The 27,447-nt window shown below is 37.8% G+C and overlaps 1 protein-coding gene across 1 annotated transcript in view; it reads left to right on the top strand.

Moving 5' to 3' along the window:
* SOS1 (son of sevenless homolog 1 (Drosophila)) overlaps positions 1-22,093 on the top strand; it is a gene marked incomplete at its 5' end in the record, with an annotated part of 29,827 nt that extends 7,734 nt beyond the window's left edge. Inside the window, 14 exons of the mRNA XM_010285003.1 lie at positions 5,258-5,385; positions 6,326-6,981; positions 11,357-11,438; positions 11,842-11,964; positions 12,573-12,676; positions 13,815-14,037; positions 14,726-14,845; positions 15,147-15,309; positions 15,661-15,778; positions 17,146-17,318; positions 18,265-18,381; positions 18,544-18,808; positions 19,941-20,059; positions 21,478-22,093. Coding sequence (XP_010283305.1) covers positions 5,258-5,385; positions 6,326-6,981; positions 11,357-11,438; positions 11,842-11,964; positions 12,573-12,676; positions 13,815-14,037; positions 14,726-14,845; positions 15,147-15,309; positions 15,661-15,778; positions 17,146-17,318; positions 18,265-18,381; positions 18,544-18,808; positions 19,941-20,059; positions 21,478-21,972 — 2,886 coding nt within the window. The remainder of the gene's footprint in view (positions 1-5,257; positions 5,386-6,325; positions 6,982-11,356; positions 11,439-11,841; positions 11,965-12,572; positions 12,677-13,814; positions 14,038-14,725; positions 14,846-15,146; positions 15,310-15,660; positions 15,779-17,145; positions 17,319-18,264; positions 18,382-18,543; positions 18,809-19,940; positions 20,060-21,477) is intronic.
* Positions 22,094-27,447: the final 5,354 nt, after the last annotated feature.

Raw genomic sequence — 27,447 nt, 5'->3', positions numbered from 1 at the left:
TCCTGCTGTAATGTAAATCTAAATAAACACTTACATAAATGTATGCATGTTTTTACTGCACTGTGCTCAAGATTATCTGAGTTTATATGAAAACAAAATTACGTTTGAAATTCCAATGCATTAAAGCTTTGTATCTGTCAGGAATACAACACATGGAGTTTCCTTTAAGCTTCAAGTGTGAAGAGCCTTTTTAGACTGATAGCATTTTCCAGAAGTATGTGGTGTTCCCTGCAGTTGTCCCCATTTGCTGTTCCAGGTGATTTCCTGATGCTTTCTAAAAATTAAAGTTTCTGGTTATGAGAGCACTTTTTTCCCCACCATATTGCTGCTTTCAGCTGAGTTGTTTATTATTTGGAGTAACTGCAAAAAGTCAGAGCTCTTGGGCAGCTCAATGCTATTGAGCCAGCTTCTGGGATTGTTTTATGGCAAAGAGCCAGCAGACTTGCCTGTGCTTGTCAGAGGAGAAACACTGTTCATTTTTATTCTTGATTATAGAATAGCCTGTTTCAGTATTGCTTTTTGGTAGATACCTCATTCTCAGAAACATGTTGAAGAAAATGGTGAGGCATTAGAACTGAAGCTGGAGTAACTGGTGTCAGCATACTTCAAATTCTTGTGAATGTTGCTCACTTCTGTAAGGAAAGGCTACAGAGGAGATAGCTAGGTCACACTGCAGATGATGCTTACTTTGCCAGCCATGCAAGTGTTTTGTTGCCTCATTGTGGGCTTCAGGATGTCTGAAGAAATTACATAGTGGGTTTTGAAGAGCTTTCTCTGAAGCAGCAGTAGTTCGAGCTTGTTCTGAGTACTGCACTGTGCAGCTTCAACTTGTAACGTGGGACCACTTATGCACTAAACTTCTTGGACTAATGTTTTGAGAGGCAGTAAGTTTCATTAGCACCTACAATCAAGTGATCTTGAGTTAAGCGTAAGTTAAGTAAATTCAGTTGTGATTTCCCTGCCTCCCATATGCTATTGTGTCTTTTGTGTATAAAAGCTGCTTTGTGATCTCTCCTCCCAGATTGGATTGGGTAACCTGCAGTTCACAAATTTCAGTGGTTAAATTTAGAATTATCTAGGAAGACAGAAGTCTAGATTGTGATATAAACCCTGAAATACAAGATTTTATATCCTTCGTGACATCTACTAGTATTGTTTTATCTGCATGTTGTCTTCATAAGTATAAATGTATTTTCTGTCATTGTTTTTCTAGATAGGTGCTTCCCTGACAGCATAAGAGAAGGACTACCATAGTCTTAATTTGCACTGCATGAGGATGATATTTTTGTATCTGTTTGGAATTTCCTGGTTTTATAAATATCTAATCCTTGTGTTAGGCAACAGGTAGAACAAAATACCTTGTCTTCCACTTCTTGGTATCTCCTCAGAGCTTGCAGTCTAGAATGTAGACTACTTTTTTTTTTTCTATTAGAAACTTCCCTTAGCAGTCTGTTTTCCAAGTTTGTTTTCCTTGAATGGCCAGGATACTGCACTGTGAATCATTACAATCATGCCATATTTTCTCATAAGATTATTACAAAACACAATGACTATAATACTACTGATAATCAGAAATCTGCACCTCCTTCCCATAATAATATAGTATTCTTCACAGGACATTCATCACTTTATGTAAAACAGAAATAATAATAACAAAGGCATGGGTTTTGGCATCTGATTTGATCATTAGGGGGCACTGCACAGCTACAGAAGAATCAGTGGGATTTGCAGAGAAACGGATGCATTTCCAGTAATGCTATTTCACTCTCCATAACCTCTTCTTCCAAACTGTCTGGGAGCAGTGTAAGATGAAAGTCATTGCTGTAATTTAAGCTAAATTCTGACTGAAACTGTTTTTGATAGCAGTTTGTTAATTATACAATGCTAGAATATAAACATTCAAATTCTTTTCAGTGTGCAGAGAAATGTGTTCATAGTAGTTCACAGAACTGTCTGTTTTGCCATATATGTTGGTCTTAGACTTAAGAAGACACATACTTCTACACGCTGCTTTCTAAATGTTAAACATGGAGCGTAATTATGCTCAGTGGACTTTGCTTTCGATTGTATACACAGTTGGATGTATGGGTTATTTCCAATAGATTTTGATGGGGGGAAAGTTAGTTTTTAAACAATAGCTTTCTTTCCAGCGCTATACACAAAAAGGTATATTGCTTTTGGACATGGACTTTTCTGTGATGAATACCAAGATTTTTGCAACTGGAGAGAAATTGCTGTAAAAATAATTTTATAAACTCAACACAGAAGCAGAATGCTTTGCAGTAATGAACATCAATCTGTACCAGTATGTTTCTGAAGAGAATGTACAGGGAGTCATTTTTTTCCAGGTTTTTAAGTTGATACATTGAGAAAATTGTTGCTTACTTTATAGGGGTTTATTTTTCTGTTTATTTGGTTCAAGTGCTCCCCTTATATATATTAGGCTACATTTGCATGGGTTTCTTTTGAGATTTTTCTAAATTTCAAGAACTTTCTTCTTTTGGGATATGGGCCATTTTTGTTCTGCCTTGTGCATTTGTGTTAGTTTGACTGGAGCATTTAGGTTATATAGACAGTGTTAAAAACAAGGAAATAATTTCATAAGCTTTGTTGCATGCTGGGCCTAATTTTTATTGATTTTTGTCTTCTGTTTTACGTGCCTTTTGCTCCTTACCCTGTCTCCTGTTGTACCCTTACAAGCAAATGGCAGAGTATTGTAGGATCTAATAAGGCTTGTTTTCAATGAGACTAGGCTAAAACAATCTTGTCCATTGTTAAAGGGTAACTACTTGGAGATAATAGGAAATCCAGCCAAACTCTTTTCATGGAAGTTGGCAAAGAGGTAGTTTGCAAGGCAAAGAGCCTCCTTTGAACTCTTGTGCCGGAAAGATGCAAAATCCTAGAGGTAGTTACACATTTTTCTTAGCTTTCTTTCAGGACTTTGCCAGTGGTGCTGCACCTGCCTCATTTATCTGAAGTCCTCTCTAAGCCTAAATGATCTGCACAACTGAAGCAAAAGGAAGATGTTACCTCTGTGTTAAATCGAGAGAGTAAAGGAATATGACAAGGGTAGTCTGTTCCTTCGTGGAGTGATGTATTCTCCCTGAGACCCTTTGGGAAGTAATGCCTGTTGTGATGCATTGTCAGCCCTATTTCAGTGGTTGTTACATGAGTAGGCACTCATGCCTAATGCCTCTTAAGTCAAGAGTATGACAGATTATGCTACATGAACCAAAGCTGCCAAGAATAAACTGTGTGGTCATTCTTATGGTTGAAAACACAAATAAAGTAGTCTTTGGTATTGACAGATATTGCACTGAATGATTAATTCTGGTCAGGGAAAAAATTAATGCTATTCTATGACCCATTCAAAGTCAAACATGAATATGTTGTATTCGGTTGGATTTGGAGGACAATGCTTACATTTCATGCTGGAAGCAAACAGAGCAATTGTACTGTTTCCAAGGGTGTCTGTTATTCTGGTCCATGCCAGCCTGTTGCCTTTACCACCTCTGTCAAAATAAATCTTTCAATTGTGTGGAGCCAGTTCTTGGTGTGTAATAGTCTGAAACACTTGTCTCTAATCCTGTAAATAATAGTTATCTCAGTTTCATGTGTAAGTCACAGCTGTAGTCAACAATTTTTTCACTAACTATAATGTGAAATGTTTTAATGCTTAAATGAAGATTTAAGATGCAAGTCTTCAACATCTTAGGATAAAAACATGGCAGATCTTGTTTTGTAAAACTTATCTATCACAGTGATAGTTAGGCACAAAATCTTAGTATTAACATGTCTCATCCAGTTTTAGTTTATAACTTTATATTTTTTTGTCCTTTAAGAAAAGTTGAGTTAGTATATGAGGGTGTTAATGTAGCTGTGTACTCAGGGACTTACGTACCCTGGTTTTACAAGCTGACCATGGTTAGATGCCCCTGTGTTTTCTGATGAACAGCCAAGCAACTCCTCCATGGAGGAAGAACACTTACTTCTACCCACCATCCCCCTGGTTATAGTTTTTCCTCTTTGGTTTGGCTTTGGGGTTTTTTTTTTTGTTTTGTTTGGGGGTTTTTGGAGGTTTTTTTGTTTTGTTTTTTCATTAAAAAAAAAATCACACTCCTGGTGGATAATAAGCTGAACACAAGCCAACAGAACACCCTTACAGCTACAACAACCTATATTGCCGTATTAGCAAATGTGTAACCGTCAGGTTGAGGGAATTGGCAGTGCCTACCTGTTCAGTACTGGCAAGGCTGCATTGGGATAACCGCATCCAGCTTGGGCTTCCTGTTGACATTGGCATACTGGAACAAGCACACTAGAAGGGCTTGTCAAGATGACACAAGGAACGGAATGTATGATGAAGGAGAACCTGGGGGAGTGGGCTTATTCATGCTGGAGAAAAGGAGGCTAAGGAGGAGGGGAAGCCTTCCTGCTGTCTTTGTGTGATGGGGTGGGGAAGACAGGGAAATACTTCTCACATCTGCAAAGTGCTTCCCCATAGCCCACTATGAAAAGTCAGTAAGGGAAATCCTGATAAGTTTTTAGGAAAAAAAAATTTTCACCATGAGGGATTTCAGACACTGGAACAGATTGTCCGGAAAGGTTGTGGCCTCCATCCTGAGAGCAATTCAAAACTCAGTATGGCCTTAGGCAACCTGCTCTATGTTGGCTCTGCAGTTGAGCTGGAGGTTGGATAAAATAATCTCCAAAGTCCCTTCCAACCTGAATTAGTGATTAGACTCTTGTTAGTGATGTGAGAGCCCTTGTAATCTTCTGTTTATAAATCCAATGAAGGAGTTTTGCTTAGCTTTCAGTCTAACTTGCCTGTTCCAAGAGTGTTTATACGTGTTAACAAATGTACAGATATCCCACAGATCTTTTGCTGTAGAGTGGTATGTATGGGGATCTCCTTCCTCACTTGTTCCCCTTAAATTTTAACACCTCTAATGGGTTCTATTTTTGGAGATGTAAGGTAAATCAAACTAGTTTTGAGGTAAGTAATGTGTGCCTGACTGCATCTGTATCTGGGGGACTAGTGACTGCTGCTCTCACTTTACTGCGATTAAGCTCTTAGCAGACAGTTGTCTCTTGCCTGTGTCAGTAATGCACCTGGTTATTTCATTAACTTTAATAACAAGCAGGAGCATGCGAAATCAGCAGATGGTTGTATTTCTTCTTCCTAGGTCAAACTTGTGGATTTGCGCATACCAAAATGCTTGTAACACTTTTTGTATTTGACTTTGAATGTTCACAGCAACTGGAAGAAAGAAGTGAGGATGAAGAGGATAAAGAGTGCTTAAAGCAAGCAATAACTGCCCTACTAAATCTTCAAAGCAGTATGGAACGGATATGCTCCAAAAGTCTTGCAAAACGAAGGCTTAGGTAAACGTTTCCATTTTTCCTGCTTTCTGCTCTTAATGCTTTGCTATAAATCCAGGGCTTCCAGTTTCCTCTTTCAGTAAACAATGAACAAAATAGTTTGTGACAAGCCTGCTTTTTCAGAGGAAGTGATATCAAAGCCAAGATAATTTGTTATTGTTTTAAGACTGTTCTAATTTCTATGTATCCTTGCATACTGGTAGTTGAGACGTTCTGAGAATTCACTGGTAAGTAGAAAGTTATGGCGTTTGTGGGTTAATTATGCTCAGATAATAAATATCCACCTAAAAATACTGTAAAAGTGCATTTCTGTGTGATTAGAAGGGAATGTTCTTGAATTTGAAGCTACTTAATCTGAAGTTTTTTGTACAATGGCTAGTTAAAATTACCACTGGATAACACAAATAGATGCATAGATAACTAGTACTTAGTTGCACTGTTTCATTTAATGCTAATATTTGTGCAGTTATTTAAACATGTTAAAACTTTGCTTTTGCTCTTAAAATTGTTGCAGTATTTTCTTTGCCAAACAAGTTCTGTGCTGCAAAGTGTACTCTTTAGGCTTGGACATGAATGCAGTTAACAGCTTATTTTCTCTGAATGTGCTTCTTTCAAATTAATGCAGTCTAAAATTGTTTGTCAGCTGTGGAAATGAGTGGTTTGTTAGGCTAAGAAGCACTAACGGCTTGCCTACTTCTGGTTGTCTGTATTTAGGTAAAACATTTATTCTCTAGAAGATAAGTAGAAAATTTATCAGATGAGGTACTTAAGAGAAACATTAGTCGAGGCTTGCAGTGGTGCTGATACTGGATGCTGAAATTGCACTTTCAGTGGAATTCTCACCACTCAGAAAGATGATCTTGTGTTTTTGCTGTTAGTGGTGGTTGTGGTTTTTAAATGCACGTATACTAATAGGCTGCCTTTCTTCCATCCTTTACTGAAGTGAATCTGCATGCCGATTCTATACTCAGCAGATGAAGGGGAAACAGCTAGCAATTAAGAAAATGAATGAAATCCAGAAAAATATTGATGGTTGGGAGGGTAAGGACATTGGACAATGCTGTAACGAGTTCATCATGGAAGGAACGCTCACGCGTGTAGGAGCAAAGCACGAGAGACACATATTTCTATTTGATGGCTTGATGATTTGCTGTAAGTCAAATCATGGCCAGCCAAGACTTCCTGGTGCTAGCAATGCAGAATATCGCCTAAAAGAAAAGTTCTTCATGCGAAAGGTACAAATCAACGATAAAGACGACACTAATGAGTACAGACATGCTTTTGAAATCATCTTAAAAGATGAGAACAGTGTTATTTTTGCTGCTAAATCAGCTGAAGAGAAAAACAACTGGATGGCAGCATTGATATCTTTGCAATATAGAAGCACACTAGAAAGGATGTTGGATGTAACAATGTTGCAGGAGGAAAAAGAGGAGCAGATGAGATTTCCAAATCCTGAGCTTTATAGATTTGCAGAACCTGACTCTGAAGAGAATATTGTGTTTGAAGAAAACATGCAGCCCAAATCTGGAATCCCCATCATCAAGGCAGGAACTGTTGTCAAGCTCATCGAGAGGCTGACTTACCACATGTATGCAGGTAAGGTATTTCATTTGTATAGCCAAAACTCAAGGTGGTACCTAGTTTATGCTTCTCTTTCTGTGTTAAATACATACAGCAAAATATATACAGTGTGTAGAAAGTGAATATGCTTTGCAGTACTCATATTGTAATGTACTTTTTGAGTTAAGGTTTTGAGATCTAAATATGCGCCTCAGCTATAGCATTTAAAAATATGAATGGCTAAACATAGTGGGGATGTGCATGTGCACAAGGTTATTCTTATGCAATGGATGGGGGTTGGGAGCCTGCAGGAATTGAGCTCTAGACAATACTTTTTCCTGTGTGCCCAAGGCTGCAAGAATTGCCTTCCCGCAAGACAAGCTGGGTGGCACATGAAGCATTGTGGAAGAGAATTATGGGCCCGGTGTTTTCTGTTAAGGGTTGTACTCTATGAACTATTACCTGTGCCCATGCTGGCATGTAAGGAAAAGACCAAATATCAGCTTGCTAGAAGCAGTCATTTGCATAATTTGGCCTCTGAACTTCTCCTTAATTAGAATTTTAGTACGGATTTGATTTAAGGACTTCAGGTTTCTGTTTGTGTTGAAGAAGGCATTTATGTGATCATCCAGTCCAACCTCAGTGTGTGGAGTTTTTCTTGACAACTTCCCAGGATTTTCATAAGCTGGGCTTGGGTTTTGGGCTTGGATTTTTCTTTTTTTTCTTTTTTTTTTTCTTTTTATTCTACTGTATGTCAGTTATTCTAAAACTTCATGCGTCTTGGTATTAGTGCTTCTCATATTCAAATGTGGATTCTTCCCCCCACCCTCCCCCCTTTCTTTTTACTCTTTACATTCTGATTATCCTAAATTGTTCTTTTGCAGCTCAATCTGGGATACCCTGCATAGACCAGGAATATTTGTTTGGAAAAGTGGGGAGTAAACAGACTATAATTAGTGTAGTTTAGTACTTTTGTTTATCTTTAAAATGCTTGTAAATACATCTGTTTACTCCATACTTCTATTGCTCTTCTCCACCTTTCCTTCAGTTGAGCTTTCCTAACATTTATTAGAAACGGAAATGCAATATCATGCTGGCAGTTTTTACCAGAGCAGTTTTGTGCCTGTCTTCATTTTCTTGTAACTATAAACTTTTAGCTCTTGGCTTCAAATTTTACAGGCATTATTTATGACATAATTTTATGGTTTTGGAAGTTAAAATAAAACAAATCAGCCTTAGAGAGAGGAAGACACTTTTTTTTTTTTACGCCAGCATTATTTTTGGCAGAGAATTAACAAAAATAGTACTTCGTTATTTTTGATTTTTGTGTTAGTTAGCATTTACTTTGCTTTGGCTAACTTGCACACCATTGAGAATTGCCCTTTCCATATATGCCGGGACTTCAGTGCCATAGCCTTGGTATTGCTCCACATCCTAGCAGTGCTCTCCAGACATTGTCCCTGTCCAGGAAGCCACAAACTACATTCTCCAGTTCCATAAAACAGAAAAGCCTGTTTTTAAGGAACATGTGGCTTGTTGAAATATGTCTCTTGTCTGGTTTTTTTGGACCTGCATGTCTTTTTGGCCTTTTTAGCACATAGGACATCAAGGAAGAATTTAGATTGATTAATTAGATCCACCTTCACCCACAGTCATTTAAATCGCTGCTTGTATCATCTCCTGTTTAATAAAGGTTTAAGTAGGTCGCTTGAAGCCTAATGTTGCGAGTATGTGTGACATTGACCAGACTATTGTATGACAAAACTGAGAATGTGGGTACTGTCAGATAGGCTGAAAGACTTTGACCAAAAGAATGCTAATGGTTGTCTTATGATGTATTTAGCCTGTCTTTGTAGCCTTAAAGATCTTTGGATCTTTAGGATTTTATTTATCTTAGGATACATGCATCTGATGCTGAATTGCTAGGTTGCACATCATTTCTCAACACTCTTATCTTTCGTTCTATACCTTCTGTTTTATAATTGGTTTTCTATGAGAAAAAAATGTTATCATTCTAATGCTTCTGTGCTGTCTTTTTCAGGGGAACAAAGAAATACAGATACATTGACTCAGTCAAAAATGCTCTGTTGTAGAGGAAACAAGGTCCATTTACTAAGTAAATCATTCAGTGTTTTGTTGCATTTTATGAAATGCAGGGAGTAGGGCAACAACTTGCCATAGTAATCCTTTAGCTCTTTTCTTGTGCACGTATCAGTTGAATTCAAGGCTTCTGTTTTGCTTGGAGACATGGGAAGAATAGTACTCTGGTGACATCTAGGCAAACAGCTACAGACTGTAGAAATGCTTTTCTTGCCCCACGTAGGATTATGTATGTGTGATTGTAATCTTAAAAGAATTTATTGATTTTATATTCATATTCCAGAATAGCAAACTCTTACTTTTCTGAAGCAACTTTTCTCAAATACAGTGTGACTCGTTATGGCAGCCCTTGATCTGACAGTCTAAAGAAAGTGTTTACCATAGCTGTGACTCTTCTCTAGGTTTTTATCTTATATGAGTATAATAATATGAGTAATTACAGGTATAACAAAAGCAATTTTTTGCAAGTAGCTGAAGAGCAGTTTAGTTAGTTGCTGGCGGTGGGAGGCATCCAGCCACTGTGAGAGCTACGAGAGGAAGACAGCCCTGATGGCCACCTGGCCACAAGGTACAGCAGACTGTCCAAACCATCCTGTTGTGGAACAGCAAAATAGGGAAAAATCTCTGCAAAAGCAGCTTTTCATATATTTTTACATGAGAGAAACCGCCTTTTTATTAAAAATTCAGGTTCGGACCCTATTTGCATATTTTGGTGGGTTTTACTTGTTTTAATGTGTTTCTGCGTTCATTATCTCCTCCTTTGCCTGATTCTTATTTAAGAGCATCTGGGTTAGGCAGTACTAGGATTTGAAAGTCTTGGCAATTTTTTTTTATCTATAGGGCAGTGCTCTTCTATTTTTAAAGCTTTGATATGTTAAGAGTGCTTGTGCGTCATCATAGTGTCCGTTTCCTTTCTTAGGGAATTCAAGGGTGATTATTTATAAATCCTTGTAGAACAAGTTATTGTTCTTTTTTAGCTTTCAAATTGGCTGTATTGAAGAGAGAATTATCACATGAGCAGACATCCTGACTAACTGTTGTTGTCTGTGTTTTTTTTAATGCTTGCTCATATATTGTACACTATTTTGAGTTACAGATTTTGCTAGTGAGATAACAAGGTTAGATTTGATTTTCTGATATACTTCATTTGAAACCCAATATGTATTGTGGATTTAAACACTGACCCTACCTGTAAATAACAATAGCTATTACTCAGAGCTTGCAGTGATCTGAAAATGTTAATTGCTATGGAGGCTTTCATTTTCATGTAGACAAAATCTCTTTAGAGTGGGTGCTGTGTACAGTATGCAAGCTGTGAAAACATGAGTTACTGTGCTTACTTCTATACTTGTTTTTTAGGACAACAAAAATTGTGTATTTTCATTATGAGGATGATGGGGACAGGGTAATGGCTTAATATAGTGTTAGGCATTTTTTTCTTCATTATAGCCTATAAGAACTCCTGCTTCAAGTCCTGTGTGCTCCTCTTCAGCCACTCTGTGTTAAAAAATTACAAATTGGGATTTGTTTTTAAAATCTGTATATGGATTTAATATGCAAAGCCATTGCAAAGTGCTCATTAATTTTGTTCAGTGATAACAATGTTAACCTTGCTTCTAGTCAGCTCTGTGCAGTTGCCAACATGCTGTCACTGCATTTCCTCATACTTGAAAACAAATGGTTTTGCTTTTGTAATTAAGGGAGACACTTTGTTTTTTTCCGTTTTGAATACTTGCTTGTTTTTTAAATGCATTTGAATATTTTAAATGAACTGATATGTAATTAGTCAATTTCAATGAAATCTGTTGATTATATATGAAAATATAGCTGTCAGCTGAAAAAATATCTAGCCTGCCTTAACCACAACTGATTATCAGCTGTACCAGTTTAGGGAAAGCATTCTCCCCTTGAAGATGCCATTTCTTTCCAATGCAAAGTTACTTGCTGTGTCTTTTGTGTTATCTTGTCCTGATCATTGTCAAAACCAAAGTTGTTTACTATATGGCTCATAAATAATAAATGGATGACTTTATTTACAAGTTGTTGAAAAATAATCCAGTCTTTTAATAATTGAAGGGAAAGAAAAAGTCATTGTTTTGAATTTTCAACAGAATAAAAATGGTTTTTAAATTCTGCTTTGTATTGCTATTTTAAGAGGTTCTGAATTGTTACCAAGCAATTCCTGTTTACATCATCTTCTCTGTAAATTGATAGGCTGGCATCCTTACTTTTAAAGGATTCTTAAAGTTATTTTAAAATATTAAAAAATGAGGTAATTGCTGACATAAGCATAAATTATTCTTTGTCTTAGATCCCAACTTTGTTCGGACTTTTCTCACAACTTATAGATCCTTCTGTAAACCTCAAGAGTTGCTGAGTTTGCTAATAGAAAGGTATGCCACTGTTAAAAATATTGTTCATATGAAGTGCAAATTACTATTTTTTAAAAATTTTTACTTGGAGTAGAGTTTGTAAGATTCTTGTTTTACAGTTGGTTTTGTCACTCCAAACACTTTTTAAAAAGCTGTCAAATTCAAGAATTGCAAGTAAAATGTGCAAGTTAGGTAAGCTTTAGAATTGTTCAGGTAGTCCAGTAATTTCCATCAGGTTTTGTTTTTGAAATCTGTGTTATTATTGAATTTAGCAAATCTTCCTATGTACTTACCAAGACGTAAGATTCTGATGTGTGGAAACTTTCTGAATTTTGAGCTATTTTTGATCAACATTTTATTCATGCATGCTGTGAGCAATATTAGTGTAATAGGAGCCCAGTCTTACACCCATCTTCTGTGCTAGATTTGAAATTCCAGAGCCTGAGCCAACAGAAGCTGATCGTATTGCTATGGAGAACGGAGACCAGCCTCTTAGCGCAGAGTTAAAAAGGTTTAGGAAAGAATACATTCAGCCTGTGCAGCTACGGTGAGTATTGCATCAATGTGAGCCAAACTGACTTCCTTTAAGTCTTTTGAAGTACCATCTTTTGGATGCAGTGGCTCTTCGTGATACCGGCAACCTTTCTTGTTGGTGCTTTGATAGAGAGCGTATGTGGGCAGTCAGCCTTTTGACCTTGCTACTTGAAAAAATGGTAGGAATTTGAATTCATGGCATTCCCTTTCTCCCTTGGGAAAGGCTTGTGCTGAGTTTTAGACTATTAGTGTGCAGATTAGTTGCTTATACTCGCTATTTTTTTTAATCATGTTTCTGCAAGGCTATACAGCATAAGTGTGTGTCCTGGTTTCAGCCAGGGTACAGTTAATTTTCTTCACAGAAGCTAGTGTGAGGCCACAACCATGTAGGCAGAGAACATTTTAGATAAATGTTCTTTTTATGAACTCTGACTTTACTCTGACTTCTTTAAATTTAAAGTAGAAAAATGCTTATAGCTGGTTGCTGGTGAAATGCAGACAGTAGCATTTGGTATGCTGATTCTGATATTCCTGTGAGCCTTTGCCTTCTAAAAGCCTTGAAATGCTAGACGTAAACATAGGCTATATTATAGAGTGTTTACTTATCCTTTGCTTTTGCAGAGTATTAAACGTATGTCGACACTGGGTAGAACACCACTTCTATGACTTTGAAAGAGATGCTGATCTTCTGCAACGTTTGGAGGAATTCATTGGAACAGTAAGAGGTACTTACGGTTTCTTAAGTGCTGACATTTATCATAAGGCATTCCTTTTCAAAGGTATGGAACGGAATCATTTTTCCTTTCACTGAGTAAAGAAAAACAGGACTTACTGCTTATTAAATACTTCACGAAGTACATAAAATCTTAATTTTTAAAAAAAACACCACTATTATTCAAGGTCTGGCCCCTGTTCAGAATAATGAATGTTACTTATATCCTGATCAATAAGTATTGGTTTTGTTATAAAGGGACTGAAATAATGCAAAATAATAACTGAGTAATGATCGAGACAGAATAATTGCTTTGATTGTCGTCTTAAACAATACACAGGGGTAATTTTTGTAAAAGTTTTATGATAGAAACCACCGTTTCTTTGAAGTAAGGGTTTTCCAGCTATTTCACAGTGCATATTAGACCTGTAGGACAACTTCCAGTTGTGATTGTACAGATCTTTCCTGTTCCTTTGTAAGAAAAACTGAGACAGCTATAGGAGCAGTTTGTAGGTAAATATTGTTAGAGAAGTATTTAATGTTTATTAAGCAATTAAAAAGATGGGGAGAATGAGCCAGCTAGTTTATAATGTGAATTACTGGTAAATTTTCAATGGACTCGCCATCTCGTGCCTGAAATTCTTATGGTGTAGAGCTAAACAGTCATTTGGCCTTTGTGTTTTATTCTGAGCTTTGATGCTAAATGCAGCAGAGGGAAAAGCTTCTCCCTGTTTGTTATTTTGCCCTTCTATGTTATCTGAGGTAAGCATGTACTCTTGCCCAAAGTATAAAGTTCAGTGTGTTTACAGAAGTGAATTTTGGGCAAAAGAAGGTTAGTTCCCATAAACTCATTGTAAAGTCAGAAAAGAAATGAAAATACCTGATTCGGAGCAGAAGCCTCATTTGGGTGTTCTGCATTGTGCTTGGGCAAATGTGGCGTGCTCAGTTTTGGCTGTTGAAGAATTCTTCTTTGTATGTTTGAATGTTTTGAGACCTATATGAGAACACCACTTCTGCATTTCTAAAGAATATATGGTGGTTTTAATTTAGTAGGTTTTGGGTTTAAATCCAAAGACTTCTAAATTATACTGACCTCTTTGGGAAAATAGTATTAAGAGTAAGTAAATAGTAATTTTATCTCTGTGTGCTAGGCAAAGCGATGAAGAAATGGGTTGAATCGATTACAAAGATAATCAACCGGAAAAAGCAGGCACAAGCCATTGGGCCAAGTCACAACATTACTTTTGAGAGCCCACCTCCAGCGATTGAATGGCATATAAGCAAACCAGGACACACAGAGACTTTTGACTTGCTCACTTTACATCCAATAGAAATTGCTCGGCAGCTCACTTTACTTGAGTCAGATTTTTACAGGTAACTTTCCTCCATTGAAACACACATGACACAAACCAAAATATTCTTCAGCATGAAATTGTTTCTGCGGGCCCCTGCTGTGAAGCCCCACGGTAGGTCAAGGGGCTTTACCAATGCTGTATATTTTAATTGCTATTTTTTCCGGGGGGGGAAAAAAAAAAAATCTAAAAACCAGCATTTGTCTTTCCTCCGCAAGTTAATGGGCAGTACATGTGACTGTATTCTGTTAATTGTACTGTGCTGCAGAGTTATCTTGGTATTTTCTGAGTAGATCCACCTTTGAGAAGTATGAACATTAATTAAATCACTTTTCTTTATATCCTAGTTTGTGAAGCAAATTATGGACTTGTGTCAGATCTCACTAGCTGTCTGTGAGAGGTTGTTCAGGCATTGGAAGCTCACATTTTATTGTGGTGGATGAGATGTAGACTTCACTCTTCATTTAGGTGAACAGAGGTGGTTAATAGTCACATAAATTAAGAAATATTTACACACTAAAAAAGAGTCGTACAAATACCAGTCACGTAGTCATGGGGGGAGCCTAACATTATAGAGGACAAGTGACACCGTAAGAATTTATTTCCAAATATTAATTCCAAATTCACTGGAAATAAAGAAGTTTTGGGAAAATAGTATCTTCTTTCCTGCTTTTAGTGACATTTTTTGATACATGCATCTACTTTTCTAGAGCTGTGCAGCCATCTGAACTGGTTGGAAGTGTGTGGACAAAGGAAGATAAAGAAATTAATTCTCCCAACCTTCTCAAAATGATAAGGCATACAACTAACCTCACTTTGTGGTTTGAAAAGTAAGTGACTTCCCTGAATCTGCACCTACTGCATTGCTGGACGTTTACACTCCATTCAGAAGTATACTGTGAAAAATTCTGTTCTGGGAGAATTCCAGTTTTAAGTCATGTTTAGATGCTACAATTGGTCCTTGCGAGAGTTTTACCATAATGGTCTCAGCTTTTTATTCTTAAAATATTTTCAAAACTGTGTAAAATAATTTCATAAACTTTTCATATTTGTTTTTGTTATGATTTAATGCTTGATTTTGGAAGACTCATCAACACTTTAATACAACATCAAATGTTCTTGTTTATTTAGATGCATTGTAGAAACAGAAAACCTAGAGGAAAGAGTAATTGTAGTGAGCCGGATAATTGAGATCCTGCAAGTTTTTCAAGAGCTAAACAACTTTAACGGTGTCCTTGAGATTGTCAGTGCTATGAACTCTGCAGCAGTGTATAGGTTGGATCATACATTTGAGGTACAGTGAAATGTTTTCCTTTTTTGGTATGGAAGTGTAATGCAGTGCACCTTAGCTACATTAAAAGCCTGTCTTTTGAGTAAGCATGTCCTTCAAGGAAGGAGCAAGGAAGATAAATCTCCAACAAATTAATCAATGAGGGTATAACAGAGAGGGTTTTTTTCTTGGTTTCAGAAGCAAGAAATTAGTCCTCACTTAAGAAAGGCACAAAAAGGTAGCAAGATCCTGAGATGGTGGGGCATTGTCCTCATGGTCACTGACAATCAGTGGGAGACCATTTTTCTCAGTATTGCTGCTGGGCTACACCTTTGCCCTGTCTTTCCAAACAGCCTGTTTCATCTCTCTTCTTAGCAAATTCCAAGTCGCCAGAAGAAGATTTTAGAAGAAGCTTATGAGCTGAGTGAGGATCATTATAAGAAATACTTGGCAAAACTCAGGTCCATAAATCCTCCTTGTGTGCCGTTTTTTGGTAAGTATGTTTGGTTTGAATGAGCTGTATCATGCATAAACGTTTGGAAAGTATTGAGATAGGGCACTGAACAGAGTATGAACAATAGTGAAAAGTCAGTTTTAACAGGACAGCTGGGTTTAAATTTCAGTTGTCCAGACATTAATTGCATATATATGAAAGAAAAATTAAAGTGACTGTTAATTGCAAATGTTATTTGCAGTAAAAATAAGTATATCTGTAAAAGTATATCTGCAGTATCTTATTTACTTATTTACTCATTTTTACTTTGAATGTGGTTTGAACTGTTGTGACCATAATTGCTTTAAATGGAAGGGGGCCACATTAGAAATATTATTGCCATTGACTACTAGAGAAAGAAGGATCCACTTCCCCATGAAGAATTCCAAGAAATAAAGCTAGAGTTCTAATTTTTCTAGTTTCATGTAACTAGAGTCTCATTTCTATTAAAAAGTCTTATTTCTATAAAAACAGAGTATGGGAAGAAAGCAACTTCTTTTTCATCAGACTTCACAGTTCTTCTTTCAAGTAGATTGCTTTGAATTTCTGATGTTTAGCAAACTGTGAAGTTAAGCACATGGCATTCCAATTCTTTAGCAAGCTACTGAGATGTTTGCTGCAGATCAGTTCCAACTCTGGACATTTCACTTGTCCAGCATAGACTTCAGGCCAAAACTGAAAGAAAACAGTGTTGATGGCTTTTTTGACCTTTTACAGATTGCGAAAAGGTATACTCCATAGCACTTGCAAAGAAAGATAAAATCAACTAAGAAACGAGTCTTGCTTCAGAGATGAGTACAGGTTAGCAGGATCCACATGAATAGCTTCAGTTATTTCTCTCAAGTTATACTTAGACAGTTCCAGATATATTATCTGTGGACTTGAGAGCACTCTTTTCTTTCTAGTCTTCAAATGATTTGATGCAATTATGAAGCCAGGATTGGAGAGTGGAACAGAAGCATAAAACTTGAAAATAATTTTTTGGAGCTTTGCTGGGGTCTCTAATGGAGTAGAGCTGAATTGAGGCAGAACAGTTGAGAGAAAGCATTTGAGTTCAGTGTACTCTTGTCTTGCAAAATGCTAGTAGTGTTCAGTTTTGTGAGCTTCCCAAACTATAGAAAGATGCATAGACTTTGAGATTTTGATGCAAAAAATGGCGGCTTTTTGGAAAAGGCATATTAAAATATTTAAACTGTTGCCGTTATTTGAAAATTAGGTGCAATTATCTTACTGATCCTAACAGAGAATTTTGCTAAATAATTGGTGTGCGCAAAATTAAACTATTTAAGAATTCTTTGTATTCCAGTCATGTGACTTCCTCCTTGTTTTGTACTATATGCTGAGAACCTCTTCTGTGTGCTCTTTAGGGATTTACTTAACTAACATTTTGAAAACAGAAGAAGGCAACCCTGAATTTCTAAAGCGACATGGGAAAGAACTCATAAACTTCAGCAAGAGAAGAAAGGTAGCTGAAATAACAGGAGAGATACAGCAGTACCAGAATCAGCCATATTGTTTAAGAGTTGAATTTGACATCAGGGTAAGTAGCATTATTTCGGTGAGTCCATGCACCAAGCTACTTTTGTGGTGACTCTTGTCAGCTGATAGACCCATAAGGATAGACTGAATTCATATAGATTCAATCAGACTGAATCAGAGATGAGCAGAAGGCCTGTCACAAAATGTCTCTCAGGCCTTACTGTAAGAAAGGGCTGAAAGCTCAGTGCTTGCAGCTTGGTGGGTTTGGGTTTTTTCCCCCAGCTATTTGGGTGTTGGTAGATAGATCTTCTTACTGATCAGTGTTAAACAGGAACAGAAACTACTAGATTCTCACTGTCCTTCACTCAGTTGTGTTTATTTGTCCAGCGAGATCAGTTGTCTTTTTCTTCCTCTGTTATACTGCCTTTGTGTTTCCAGGTTTACCTGTTAGCAATGCATTTACATGATGTGTTGGCAGTGATGATGCTCACATTTTTCTTTCTCCTGGCATCTGTTCTCCTTGGTCTGTGGTGTTCTCCAAGTAGTGCTCTTTCTGATTGCTTTCCTTCCATTTCTTTTTTTAAAATATCTTTTGACTTTCAGAGAGTCATAGGACCAGTTATCTTAAAAGATTCTGCAAGATTTTCTTTTGTTATTTGTTTTCCTCAGGGTCTGACAGAATGATGCAGGCTTCCCTGCATCAATCTAAAGATGGACTACATACAGCTGCTTCTGAAGGTCTTTGAGCTAACCTAGTCTGATTTTTGCATTGCAGAAAGTATTTAGTGTGCTTGGACAGTTGGTTTTCAGGCCAAGCATAGCAGTAGCAATGCCCAGCAAAGGGGCAGCAAACAGATTTAATAAATTAAAAATCTATCATTACTTCTGACTCCAGCATTTTCTCTCTTCTCTGGAACGTTTGGGATTATTTGTGCAGTAGAAACAGACAGCACTAAGCTACTAAGAAGTAGCTTAGCTGACAAGTTTTCTACCTTCTTGTATTTCAGAGATTTTTTGAAAACCTGAATCCAATGGGAAACGCCATGGAGACAGAATTTACAGATTATCTGTTCAACAAGTCACTAGAGATAGAGCCACGAAATGTCAAGCCTCCACCACGATTTGTTAGTATTCAATTTATTTTTTTATTTTTTTTAAATGCTTACATTTGTCTTTCACAGATAGCAGAAGTCATTTTAGATCTCTAACTTCATAAATACAAAGCTATATTTAGGTGATCTTGTAGCCTTTTGATTTTGTTTGATATTATCTTTTTGTCATTTCAGCCCAAAAAATACAGCTATCCTCTCAAGTCCCCAGGTGTTCGTCCCTCTAATCCAAGGCCAGGTACCATGAGACATCCTACACCCCTGCAACAGGAGCCAAGGAAAATTAGTTACAGCCGCATCCCAGAGAGTGAGGCTGAAACTACAGCATCTGCACCAAACTCTCCCCGAACACCTTTGACCCCTCCCCCTGCTTCTGCTACTTCAAGTACTACAGATGCCTGCAGTGTGTTTGACTCGGATCCTTCAAGTCCTTTTCATGCAAGTAGGTGCTAATAAATAATCTACCAAGAATGTGTGTGTGAGATTTTTGTGGTGTTAAATAGGTGAAATCATGTTTAGTCTTCTAAAGTGACTATAGAAATAGTTGCTTTTATCTCCTTGCGGTAGCAAAAACTGTGTTTTATTCCTTAATAAAGTACTTTAAAATACTTAATAAAGTAAAATTCCTTACAATAAAAAGTTTTTATTGTAAAGGGAGAAACTGAACAGAATTAGGTGTGTTACATAGAAAGTATTACATGTCTTTGGAGAAACTGTCAAAACAGAAGGCAGAGAGAGAAGGCATCTCTAGTGCCCATATATGTCCCAAACAAACATTTGTGGGATTTGCTGCCATATATATGTGTATACATGTGGTGAATTCGGTGAGTATCTGTTTGATGGTGAACAGTGAGAAGAAAAATTAACATTTTGTGGGTGCCTTACTCTGCTGCCTGCCATTCTGAGTTATTTTCAGGGCACGTGGATGGTTTTCCTGCAGAACTTAAGATCAGTATTTCCCTGCTTTAAATCTGTCAGGACCCATCCACACCTATTTTTCTTCTGTCTTCACCAACATACAAGGAAGCTCATATTTTATGGTGTGCTTTCAGTAATTTGTAATGGACATAGCATCCTTTCATGTATGAGGGTTTTTCAAAGGAAGTACAAGATTAGTCCTGTGTTCAGCTGGTTGCACCAAGGAGGTGAGATGACTTGCTAAAAGCAGAACTTGCTTAGCAGAGCAGTGACATTGCCGAGTGTCTAAGCCAGGTCTCTCGAATACCTCTTCAGAAGAACATATTTCTTCATTGTTGGGTTGGTGCATCAACTGCAGGTTCAGTATATTGTTTTAGTGCTGTTGTGATACAAGAACAACTTTGTGATGTGGTTTTGGTCTTGAGGATTACTTAAGAATATGCAGGAACTGATGGTCACAGAGATGCTTGCAGCTCAGAAAAGCAGTTTGTCCGGAAGCTGCAATTAGAGGTTTGTTTCGTTGTCTGTCTTTAAGACCTTCTTGATTCATGCTGCTTTTTATGAGCAATTATTATTTATGACACCTTTATTAGCAGCAATATACTGTCTCGAACAAAATTTCATCATTATCAGGATTTTTTTTTAATGTCTGCTAGGATCTGCTTCTGTGTCATCCATAACATTTACCAAAAATTCAGATGAAGCTCATGTCCCCCCTCCAGTTCCTCCACGAAGAAGACCAGAGTCTGCCCCAGCTGAATCCTCCCCATCAAAAGTAAGTAAAGATAAAAAAGAGAAGTAAGGAAGGATAAAAAAGGTCATTTTTTCAGGGAGCAGAGGGCAGAGTAAGATAGAAAAATAACTCTTAAAGATAGTACATGTGTTTGTGAAACACATACAGCCATGTATTTCAAGCCTTCACAGCTCTGCCTCGTTATGTCCTGATCCCAAATGAATTAAAATTAACAGGTGGGACCTAAATTTAGGGTTAGAAATGTCTCTTGTAGTGATCTGTTGTGCTCAGGCCCTCACATTGCCTGTGAGGACTTGAGGCTTCAGGCAGATGTTTCCATTTGTGATCATTGTCCCAGAGTGTCATTTTGGGGTGTATCAGTGGGGGTGAAGAACTGAAGAATAGTAATGATGCAAAGTGGTGTACACACCTCAGTCCTCTGAAAAGGTTCATTAGAATACTTGATGCTGATGCTGTGCTGCTCAGTGCTTTCTTTCCCTTCTTGATTACCTGTCCTGTCTGCCTGCCTTCTTGAGCCATTGCTGCATTTTCCTTTTGCATTTGTCTGGCATTTGGAATCTGATCCAGCCTTTGTTGCAGATAGTGTCAAATATTTGTCTCTTGATTTCAGTGGGAGCTGGTTTGTGATTTCAAAGAATTGGGTGGATTTGAAAATGCCACTCAAAATTATTTTGGAGCATGTATGTCTTTGAAGAGGACTCATATGTGGCTCTGCAGCAAGTTGTTGTTTTCAGGCTACAGGTGACTGTGCTGTCAGCCAGCAGAGTTGAACACATCATGTTCCCACCAAAATGGAAAATATGAATTTTTCCACCAAAATATGATGGAAACCATCATATATTTGATAGGGTGTCGAAGACTAGTTACCCTGTCACTGTGGTCTGCAGCTTGGGAACTGTTCAATTCAATAATTCTGACTACTTAATTCCATCTTCTGAGCATAGTTTATTTTTTTCTCTGTTCAGCATCATCTGCCTCTCCCTTTTCTTCATTTTCTTGGAGAGGTATCTGGTGTTATTACCCACCACAAGTGCTTGCTGTTGGAGAGGTGGTGGAACAAACCCAGCAACCAGACCTGGAACTAGCATGGAAATTGTCGCTTTGACCATTCTTTGCCTTGCCTTTGTCCCTCTCTGTGCATCTCCATTCCTTCGATCCTTGGCTGTTAACTCATGTATTGATATACCCCTGCTCTCCCCCTCTACATCCAGGCTCTGTCTTTTCTGTCCACATCACTCTCAGAAACATGGTTTTTGAGCATCGCCACTCCCTTTTGCATCCTTACTCCCCATCTTCATTCTGCACCTGCTTACTGTGCCTCCTCTTTAACTGGACAAGAGCAATCTGCAGGGCAGGAGTTCTGCTTCCATTTTGTGGCAGGGTCCTGTTCTTTACCGCCACTTTTAAATTTTATTGAATGAAATCTTTGTGTATCTCAGATTACTTCTGCGCACCTGGACAGCCCACCAGCAATCCCTCCTAGGCAACCAACCTCTAAAGTGTATTCACCAAGGTACTCTGTGCCTGACCGGACCTGCATCTCTGATCCCCCTGAAAGCCCTCCTGTCTTACCACCACGAGAACCTGTGCGAACTCCAGATGTTTTCTCTAGCTCACCACTACACCTCCAACCTCCACCACTGGGGAGAAAAAGTGAACTTGGTAACACCTTTTTCCCAAACAGTCCATCTCCGTTTACTCCCCCTCCCCCTCAGACACCTTCTCCACATGTAGCACGGAGGCATCTTCCATCACCACCTTTGATACCACAAGATGTGGACCTCCATTCTGTTGCTGGACCACCTGTTCCTCCACGACAAAGCACTTCTCAACATATCCCAAAGCTTCCTCCAAAAACTTATAAAAGGGAGCACACACACCCATCGATGCATCGAGACGGACCACCGTTGCTGGAGAATGCCCACTCCTCCTGAACTGTCCCTTGCTCTGGGAGTCGCGTTTTCCTGGTGCTACGTCTGTTGCTGGCAATGGATGCACTGAACCTGGTGGTGCCAAGGAGTTGGGATGTGTATGCCAAACACTAAAAACTCTACAATAGATTGGAAATGCAGTGTACAGAAACGGAATTGCAAAAACAGACATTCTAGTGGAAAAACCGGTTAACTTGCTATTATTGTTTTGGTATGCAGGACATTGTTCTAAAGTAATTGGACAACTGATTGTACCAGAAAACAGACTTGAGAGACTTCTTTGGCCAATGAGCAGAGACTGTGTTTGTGTAATGATAATAATGTCCAGTACAGGAAGGAAAACAGTCTTGTATCCATCAGTTCCATACAGTGGCACAGTTTTTGGAATGAAAACATTATGCACTTTTTTAAAAATCTCAAACAGGGAACTTTATATCCTTCTTAATTTTCCTTTGCTTTACTCCCTGCTTTAAAATACCTTCCTAAAATTATGAGAAGGACTGTGAGGAAGATCTGTGGTACCTAACCAAGCTAGAATTAAGGCAAAGCACTGTATTGCGGTCCTGTTTACAAGTTGTTACAATGAGTAGTAAGGGGTACCTAGGCTTCACCAAAGAGGTACTTTATTATTATTTTCTGAAATATTATGGTGCCAGTTCAAAAATAAATTTTTGCCAGGAAGCATAATGTCTAATTATTGCTTTCTTTACATAGAGCAGATGAAGTCTTACATCATTAAGATGACAGCGATTTTTTATTTTTTTTTTTTTAAAAGCAGCACTATCATCCAAAGTAAATATACTGCTACATTTAAAAGACTGCTAGATTATGTCACATTCTTTTTAAGGTTTACTGATAATCCATTTCATGGCTAGTAGTTATTCTTTTTCAGTTATGCCATGAAAACAATCACTTGTGAAAAGGAGCACTCACTGGTCAACTTCCATAGATATTATCGTATTTTACTAACAATAGATTAATCAGCGTACATAGAATTGCCTTGCAGTTGCATAAATCATGTGTATATAGTGAACGTTGCATAAATATACTTGCAGATTGTTTTTAATTTAATTGAAATAAAGATACAGATGTGTTTGGCTGACATGTTAAATTATTACATGGACAAATGTGCAACTCAGTTTTTCAGTTAAGCGCTGGAGGGCATGAAAGCACATGTTGTGGTACATATTTTTCCTAGTTCAGTGTATGTATTTTAGTAGTAAGAGACTAAAGAGAAATCAATTTTGGCATTTGTTACAAAGTAATATTTTAGTAATATTTGAAAAGCTAGGTTACTCCCAAAGTGAATTATTATACATTATAAAACTTCTTACACCTCCTATATGACATTTGTTAGAAAAATTCAAACTTAAATTAATCTTTACAGTAGCTTTCTATGTCCAAAACACACGTGACAGCACATGTACTGGTGTAAGTATCATGACATGGATTATCCATAAACCTGTGTACTGCTCTTCAACGCTAGACAATTCTGTGACAGTAATGCATGGCAGTTATTGAAGAAAAGAAGCTCTGTAATCTCCACTAGAGTATGTACGCAAAGTGTGAAGTATCTCATCTTCAGTTAATATGGCTCATGAGTCAAAGTAAAATCACATTTCCTCTTTGGATGAAGAATACTTTTCAACGTCTTGGAAAGATGTGTCATTAGATAGTGTTAGTTGAATGATGATGGAAATCACCTTTTTTAATGCTTTCTGCAATGCCATTGATCAGTGCCCCTTGATCCTTTAGTGTGGTCATTTCATTTCAGAAAGTGTTCTGATTTCATTGGCAAGAGCGGTGTTTTTCATCACAATCAAATGTTGAAATTTGTCAGTTGTATTCCTTCTTTGATGTCTTTAACAATATTGTTTTAAAACATTTTCCTGGCAAAAGAAGAAAAAGCGAAGCTTTCTAAACCTTGGTTTCAGAGGAAAGCATTATATGGGAGTTTGTAGAAGCCCTTAAGCTACAGGAGGGTGTAGCTTAGGTTATCCATTCTTTGGCTATAAAGACCATGATGGGCATACTGTTGGCAATGTCATCCAAAATATTAGCTTGCCAATGGATTACCAGGGAAAACTCCTTAAATTTAGACTTTCTGTTCTGTATGTCGTTTTCTGCACACTCTTGTCTGTGCTATTTTGGAGCCAAGGCAGACCAAGCAGAAGGAATGATCCAGTGGTTAGGTTGCTCAGCTAGAAGGAGACCTCACATGGATCCTGCTAATCAACAGATTTCTTGAATGTCATTAGGTCTCTGTTTACCTTTGTGAAATGGGGGATGCTGTTTTGTGTCTTTGTGGTTGAGGATAAAAGTCCTTTACTGGTGAGATATTTGGACAACAGGTGATAATGGTCACCATGCAAGAACCTAACTGAAATGTGCTTTGGAGCGTAACAGAATGGGTCAGTCATACAGTGCACAAAATCATGGTGTTGACTCAGCTGCAAACAGGATGAATGACAGGATGAGAATCAAACCTGTTGCATTTACAATAGAAAGGAAAGAATGGACCTGTTGGAGCGGGTTTGGAGGAGGGCCACAAAAATGATCAGAGGGATGGAACACCTCTCCTGTGAGGAAAGGCTGAGAGTTCAGGTGGTTCAGCCTGGAGGAGAGAAGGCTCTGGGGAGACCTTATTGCAGCCTTCCAGGAGTTAAAGGGGGCTTATAAGAAAGATAGGGACAGACTTTTTAGCAGGGCCTGTTGCAATAGGAGAAGGGGTAATGGTTTTAAACTCAAAGAGGGTAGATTTAGACTAGGTATAAGGAAGAAATTTTTGACAATGAGGGTGGTGAAACACTGGAACAGGTTGCCCAGAGAGGTGGTAGATGCCCCATCCCTGAAAACACTGCAGGTCAGGTTGGAGGTGGCTCTGAGCAACCTGATCTAGTTGAACATGCACCTGCTCATTGCAGGTGGAGTTGGATTAGATGACCTTTAAAGGTCCCTTCCAAGCCAAACTGTTCACAGAATCATATTCTGTGGTTTTGCAAGTGTCATGCATTTACTTCTGTTCAGCATGCTGTATGGTAAGTCAGCTGTTGTGCTGCCTGGTGACAGCAGTTACATGCTGTTGTCATGACATTCAGCAGTCCAGGCAAAGTTTCTCTATAACTGTCTGCTAACAGAGAACATTATCCTTCTTCAGGATCGATACTGTGGAAGCATTTGAACGCTCCATCCACAAGAAGCCATCTCCAGTGTGGGCTAACCTGTTTCTCTAATATGCCCCTCTCTTAAATCGGGGAGGGAGAGGTCTGTCTCGGAGTATGTTTATGCTAATGCACTGGATTTAGATCCTTCAAGATTTAGATTGACATTGTGGGATGTTTAATTATTTTTCTTTTGCATGTATCTTAAATTGGACTTTCTGTTTAATTGGGTGATGTCACTGGAGGTACCACTATTGAAGGTAGCAGAGTACTGTGATTCAGGGAGAAGGTTTTATTTTTTTACATACAAGGAAGTTTCTTTCCAGCCTGAAGAGGTGCTAGAACAAATTTGCATTGCAGCAGGCTGTGTGGCAACACTAGTGCATTATAATAAGCGTCAGTTCCCTTCTTTGTGGCTGCTGTCTCAACCTTGTGTCACATTTTACAGCGGCAGGCTCTACTACTAGTATTTCTAGCATTGCTGCAATTTAAGCTTAACTAGAAAGAGCCCCTCATTCATGAATGTTTGTCTTACAAATTATATGAAAGTTAAAGTGTTGCTTAATGTTTTGCTGCTGTGAGCAGTGCAATTAGCTGCAGTATGTAAAAGTCCCTCCTTGACTTTCTCTTTTCTGCCTTTTCCAGCCAGCAAGGAGGGACTTTTTAATATAATCTTAAACCAGTTTTTTTTTTTAACAAGTTTGCAAATTCTTATGGGTTCTCCTCTCCACCTCAAAATACCCTTTCTTAGTTGTTGAATTGTCATTTCAAAACCTAGATGATGCATGGGCTGAAGCCTTTTTAGTTCTTATTCATTAAGGAGAGAAACCTGTGGCCCAATATAATTGTAAAAAGAAAAGCACTTTTAACTTTGTAAATTTCATGCCTTATTTTCCATTTAAAAAAAAACACCCTTAAGTGCATTTTTCTGTCCACTATTAGCAAATTTTACTTTTACCTTCAGTGGAAAATAGTGCATTAAGTGGCCAACTGCTGCAGCATTATAAGGCAAACGAAGTAAAGAGTAAATCACTTTTTGTTTTACTTTCTAGCCAGCAAATGTGAAGTCCTGTACTGGGTGGCTGAAAAGTTGAAAGGGAAAAATGAAGTTAAATAAAATGAAATAAAATAAAATAGCATATGCAGATGCACGACAATTTTAGTAGCTGCCAAATGTGCCTTTTATCAAAGAACATCTGTAATATTTTTAAAAAGAAAGGTAGACAAAGGTAGATGATCAGGGTGTTCATATTGCTGGAATTGCTTTGGACAAATTTTTTCACATCTACTTCAGAATAAACCTTTTTATGTTCGTGAAAAGAACAAATTTTAGGTTCCAGTAAGTTTGTTCCAGTGTGTGCATTTGCCTTTGATGGCATGGTTACTTGCCAAAATGAGTAAATGTTAAAAGCTATGTCAGTCCAATTGTAAAAATTAAAAAAAAAAAAAAAAAAACAACAGAGAAAGAGAATTGGTAAACTTTAGCTGGCACATCTGGTGGCCAGTGCACGTAACTGTCTGTAGGTGATCTTTGTATGCTGTGTCTGCAGTGGTATTCAGATTGCATTTAAGTGAAAACTTAATAGTGGCTGTTACCTTTTGGCATTAACAGATATGTTCTAAAAATAAAGTAAATAAAAAAGCCCTAGAAATCCAGGAAGTGTACACTTTTGAATATGTAAGATACACTGAAAGTTCTTGTCTGAGACTTGCTTCCTTAAGCTTAAATACTGTGTGCTTTATATTAAGGACAATCACGAGTCCGACACAGATATAGTAAAACACTAAAAGACACAGTAGCTTGTGAGCAGAGGAACTATATGGGGTAGGAGACAAGTAAACAAGGTATACGTATAGTAGGGGACACAAAATAGCATCTTTTAACTGTGCTGTTCTCTGCCACGGGATCATTAATTATAGGTGTTACTCCAGCTCTGTGGCTTTCTGTTACAACTTACTGCATCAAATGATCTGCAGTCTATGGGTAAATACTGTCTCTTGAATTTTACTGTATGAATTTTTTAGGTAGTTAATTTCTTATAAGAGCTTACATCTCCTTGTTGAATCAGATCACAGTAAATAAAGGGACATTATGTTTAATATCTCATCTTGCAACAGGCAAAACATTTGCTTTCGAAGAACAGAGTGAATAAATGAAAACCACTCACAAGTAGAAACTGCTTAATATTCACGGTAGCCTCCTCCATCTAATCCACCCCACAAAACCAAACAGTGGCCAAAGACCATGCAATGCATGCCCCAGTTCCTCTCCTGTTTAGGCAGGAGCAAGGGGCCCTAACAACTTTGTGGAGAGTTT

Source organism: Phaethon lepturus, unplaced genomic scaffold, assembly GCF_000687285.1.
Source record: "Phaethon lepturus isolate BGI_N335 unplaced genomic scaffold, ASM68728v1 scaffold19624, whole genome shotgun sequence".
NCBI lineage: Eukaryota > Metazoa > Chordata > Aves > Phaethontiformes > Phaethontidae > Phaethon > Phaethon lepturus.
This window is presented reverse-complemented; position numbering and strand designations above follow the sequence as displayed.